Source organism: Acanthisitta chloris, unplaced genomic scaffold (genome assembly GCF_000695815.1).
Source record: "Acanthisitta chloris isolate BGI_N310 unplaced genomic scaffold, ASM69581v1 scaffold24023, whole genome shotgun sequence".
Lineage (NCBI taxonomy): Eukaryota > Metazoa > Chordata > Aves > Passeriformes > Acanthisittidae > Acanthisitta > Acanthisitta chloris.
The window spans coordinates 3466-9147 of NW_008665763.1; the positions used below are offsets into that span (position 1 = coordinate 3466).

Genomic DNA, 5682 nt, shown 5'->3' on the forward strand with positions numbered 1-5682 from the left:
CACTGGGGTGCTGAAATTAGAAACTAAAGGAGTAGAGTTTGCAGAGGTAATGAAGTCAGGACTAAGCCTTAGTTCCTATCATTGCCCAGACAGACAGGGACTTCAAAGCTACTGTCTAGTATTTAGTCAAGAATAACCTTTCCAGAAGAGACCCTCCAAGGGGTTTTACGTGGAATCACAGAATGGATTGGGTTGGAAGGGACCTTAAAGACCATCTGGTTCCAACCCCTCTGCCCTGGGCAGGGATACCTTCCACTGGACCAGGTTGCTCAACACCCCATCCAACTTGACTTTGTACACTTCCAGGGATGGGGCATCCACAACATCTCTGGGCAACCTGTTCCAGTGCCTCACCACCCTCACAGTAAACAACTTCTTTCAAACATCTAACCTAAATCTGTCCTCTTTCAGTTCAAAGCTATTCCCCCTTGTTTTCTCACTACATGGTCTTGTAAAAAGTCCCTCTTCAGCACTTTTGTAGGCCCACTCTAGGTACTGGAAAGCTGCTATAAAGTCACCCCAGAGCTTTCTCTTCTCCAGGTTGAAAAACCCCAACTCTCTCAGCCTGTCTTCACAGGACAAGACATGGTGGAAAAGAAAACAAGACAAAAGTTTCAGGTTTTGGAATTACTTTTTTAAAATATTTAATTTCTAATTGTCGTTTTCTTTTCACAGCTGCTTGCAGAGGACTGGCCTTTCGGTGTTGAAGTGTGCAAATTAGTACCCTTCATTCAAAAGGCATCAGTGGGCATCACAGTGTTGAGTTTGTGTGCCCTCAGTATAGATAGGTGAGACGCACTTTTCATCAAACTGCATTTCTTTTCTCTATGGGCATTGGCTAAAATTCACCTTTCCACTCAGCTGATATAATACAAATGAGTTTAAGCCAGTTAAACCAGGTGGGTTTTCTCATATTTTTAGTTTGTAAATGTGTGTTGCTGCTTCAGGTACCGAGCAGTTGCCTCATGGAGTCGCATTAAAGGAATCGGTGTGCCCAAGTGGACTGCTGTTGAAATTGTACTGATCTGGGTTATATCAGTGATACTGGCTGTTCCAGAAGCTATTGCATTTGACATGATTACGATGGAGTACAGAGGAAAGGATCTCAGAATCTGCTTGCTTCACCCCACACAGAAAACATCCTTTATGAGGGTAAGATGCTGATATATATAAAAATCCCTGGCCCAGTTCCTTGGACCTTCTCAGTGTTGTGTGGATTGAAATGTGCACAGGTGTATGTGACATGTAGGTGAATATCATGTTCAAATGAAATACTGACATTTCTGAAATGCATCGAGTATTCAGAAACTTCTGGCTTTTTATGGGCTTTGAAAATACTACCGTCTTATCCTGTTCTCTCATCTGTAATGTACACCTTACAGAGATGCTTTTCAGGACAGTCTGACCAATTAGTTGTAGTACACTTTGCAAAATGTCCAGCATTGAACTCCTAACAATGTTTTTGCTTTTTTTCTTTCTAGTTTTACAAGCAAGCTAAAGACTGGTGGCTGTTCAGCTTTTACTTCTGTTTGCCACTGGCTATCACAGCATTTTTCTATACTCTCATGACTTGTGAGATGTTACGAAAAAAAAGTGGGATGCAAATTGCTTTAAATGACCACTTAAAACAGGTAAAATCTTATCTCTAACAACTCTGCTGACTGTAGACAGAATGACTAATACCTTTACTGACTTTACTGCCACACCATTATTCTGTTCCTGTGTGATAACTTCAAGTAAGAGAAGTTACCTAGCAGTGATGCTGCTGAACTCATGTACATACATATCCTCAGAAGCCTCAGAAACCTAAGATTTTAATTGACAATCACAAAATTGTTTCTTGTTTGGATTTAACGCCTCAGGTTTTATAGTTTTTATTTCTTCTTTACGATAATGAGAGCAGGATATTTTGTAATGCAAACTGAAGTTGTGCTGTAGTCTAGAAGGTGGTGCTATAAAACTGTTAATTATTTTGAAGCAAGTTCTTGCTGAACCCGAGATTAGCAGTATATGTTAGCAGAACAAAACACATTCCAGCATGCATTCCAAGTTAGTAGTGCATCAGACACAAACATTGTACATCACTAGAATTAAGCTACATTTCTTCTGTGATGTATATTTGTGCTCCTTTCCTCTTACCTTGTTAAAGATGTAATTGAATTTTCCTGGAGCATTTAAAATAAGACCTGTGATCAAAGCACAAGCAAATACAATTGAAAACAAGCTGGTATTTGGAAGTCATTGTGGAGAGAAATATATATATAATTTTAATTTAAATTGCTGTTTTCAGTACCTTGCTTTTCCATATTATTACTCATACTTTTTGAAATCAGAGATACAGTGAATCAGTGCAAGACATCTAAACAGTAGAAAAGATTCAGTACATATTCCAAGAAAAAGAAGTATTTGATGTTCTCCTAACTCCTATTTTGATAGGCTTTTTAATCTTGTTTATTAAACATTTGGATATCAGAAGACAACAGCAATCCAAAGAGAGACAGAAACTATAACACTGTTCTGTACAATTTTATTTCTCAGAGACGTGAGGTGGCCAAAACTGTGTTCTGTCTGGTACTTGTTTTTGCCTTGTGTTGGCTCCCACTTCATGTAAGCAGAATATTGAAGCTCACTATTTATGATCAGAAGGACCCCAACAGATGTCAACTTTTAAGGTGAGGCTGCAAAAATAGAATGCCTGTACATTGCTGGCATCCTCCATAAGCATGTTTGGATGTCCTAATGAACGAACTTACTCGGTGTGTCTGAAGTTGTGACGGCTTCTTCCTCCAGGACCCTCTGGTTTCACTCCAGTAGCAGAGACAGAAAATTGTGAGGAATTCCCTGTCTTTTCCCTGTCTTCTTTCTGATCCTTTTTGGGACTGTCCTATTGTCTTGTGGTGGTATGAGAGTGGAAGAGGGATTGCTATCCCTGTTTTCCCTTTCAGCAGAACAGCTAGGATTCAATTTGTGCAGAAAAACCTCGTGAATGTTTTCTTCCACAAGTTAAAGTGGTTGGATCTTCTGAAATTACTTTCACGAGAATGATCTCCTGATTCCAACTTTATTGTTGAGCACAACTGTTACCTCCATGAGTTAATCCTGTTGATTTAAGCCCCCTTACTATTTACGTTTAACAGTTAGTCTTGACTGAGTGAAGCCGAGTCCAATTTTCAGAGCTGTAAATCTCTACTAAGCCTTTTCAAAGAAAATGAGAACTATCTCACTTACTTTAATTTCCACACAGCTTTTTCCTTGTGATGGACTACATCGGTATTAACATGGCTTCACTGAATTCCTGCATCAATCCCATAGCTCTGTATCTGGTGAGCAAAAGATTCCAAAACTGCTTTAAGGTAAGAGGCTGCTGGGAGCTGCGTCTCTGGTTAAAAGATGATGTTAGCAGTAAAATTCATTACTAAACATGCACAAAGTGTTTTAAATGGTCATTAAATTTGACTTTAAATTTTAACTGGGTTATGGTAACTGTTCTCTCTGTCTCCTGTTGAAGCTACATAGAAAAGGATTAAGGTTTGATGGGAACAAAAAGAGAAAGCAAAAGAGCAGAGTGTACAGTAAACCTCTCTCAGCACCATGCTAATCAGTGCTACATCACTTCCTGACTGAAGCTGACACCCAGCCCAGCCACTTCCAGAGCACTGACAAAGTGCCTGGGACTGCACTGCAGAGATTCACGTAGCCATATCCTCCGTGACCCAGCGGGGAGGTGCTGTCCCTCGGCTCCCCCGTCCTGACCGAGCACTTATGTCAGTTACATAAGGCAGAGGGTGCAAGTGTCCACTCGCCTCTTTCCAATGACAGTGTTTTATGAGACATACCTGTTCATAGTTTTGCTTTGGTCTGAGACAGTAGACCTGGGCACTAATTCTCCATGCAGGATTTGAGGCTCTGGATTGCAGCCTATCAGTCCTTTACCCTTCATGCCTGCTTGGAAAATGTCCAGATTTGGGCAGGTTTATAGCCCCTTACCATCTTCAGACACTGTATCAGAGTTGTTACATCGCCTATGACAAATTCTTAGATGCTTCTTATTTTGCCAAGCATTTAACCATTGGCCACTGCTAGGCTTTATTGCCTGGCTGTGTAAATTCCTTACTGGTTATATCTTTCGATCAGAAGCCAGTCAGCTCTGCATCCAGTAGCATTAATGTTTTCCCACATAATTGTGACAGGACATGTTGCAGAGGTTTTAGTGTTGCTCCTGTCTTTCCTGTCTATGTTGCTGGCTCCCTGAGTCACTGGAGCTGAGAGATGTGAGAGATCTCTAGCATCCTGAGCATGGAAGTAAGTGGGTGTGAGAAAAGGCCACACAGTTTTTCAGTGCATTTTGCCACATGTGCAATACAAAGTGCTGTAAAATGCTTATTCCTTTTATTTTAACAGTCATGCTTGTGTTGCTGGTGCCAATCCAAAGATCTGTTGTCCCTGGAGGAAAGGCAGTCCTGTTTAAAGTTCAAAGCTAATGATCACGGATATGATAATTTCCGCTCCAGTAACAAGTACAGCTCTTCATAAAACTAGCATGAAAGGTATATTCTCTTACATTAATGCTGGTGCCTTTTTAAAGAAAAGTGGCAGTTGCTTTTAACACAATGGTAACGTTAAGAAAAATCTAGTCTTGTGTTTGCACAGAAAAAGAACATAAACCAAAATCGCCCCAAAACTGTGTCACTTTGAAAATCATGGACATTTATAAAATCATCGTTTATGGAAATGAAGAAAAGCGTAGAAAGAAGAACTCATTGTTAGCACTTGAATACTTCTGAGTCAGCACTTCCAAATGATCCTCACTTCCTGTGCATTAAATGATCATTTGTATTCTCTATAACAGTTGTAGGAACTGAAGTCACAGTAATTACTTAGCAGTATAATATAATGTTAATTGGATGAAAGCCATTATTATATATAACTCAATGTATTATCTTTTATAAAGCAGATTAACCACCATCACTATTGTGAGTTTTTTTTTAATAAAGCATGAAATACTTTGTAATGGAAGTTTAAATGTAAAATAAAGTTGAATTTTTATCAGGGATATTATAGAGGTAGCTAATGAAAATATTAAAGGATGCAACAAAATCAAAAGTGCATTTTTCCCTGATGATTGTTATTACCTTATTATTGTTAGAAGGAACCTCCCAAGGCCTCTATAAATACTATTCTGTAGCCACTGTGCATGTTCAGTGCACTTGGCAGCACCAAGAGCAAAAATTAATATTACTAGAAACATGCAAACAATGGCTAGTATTTCATCTTTTAGCTGAAAACAAATTGATTGCACCCCGTGTAAAGAGTGGGCATTCATGATTCTTTACTCAAGATACTTTTGTGACAATTTACAACTGTTTCTGCAATCCAAAAACTGTCTTGGGGCAAAATTATTTAGAAATAGGTGGAAAAAAGTGTAACCAAGGAAAGCAGAGAGAATTTGAACTTCTATTTTCATTTAGATTTAAATCTTCATAAAGAAAATAATTCATGAACTACTTCTAGAGAACAGTACTATGTAGCATACTCATCTTCATACTGTTTTAAAATATGTTCTACTTCTGTAGTTCCATATTTGTGGGCTTAAGAAGATGTGTGATTAGTTTCTGCTTCTGTAAATAGTTTAGTGAAACATAATTAATTGTAAAGTGTTAAGATATGGGCAGGACCCTGGAA

At 38.8% G+C, this 5682-nt stretch overlaps 1 protein-coding gene across 1 annotated transcript; it reads left to right on the plus strand.

The window, feature by feature from the left end:
- Nucleotides 1–654: 654 nt before the first annotated feature.
- Nucleotides 655–5102, plus strand: LOC103799548 (endothelin B receptor; the record flags this gene model as incomplete). The annotated part of the gene is made up of 6 exons (XM_009071878.1): nucleotides 655–788; nucleotides 948–1152; nucleotides 1482–1631; nucleotides 2539–2672; nucleotides 3245–3353; nucleotides 4402–5102. Coding segments are annotated over 6 exons (864 nt in total), but the record flags the coding sequence as incomplete, so codon positions are not given.
- Between the last annotated feature and the right edge of the window lie 580 nt (nucleotides 5103–5682).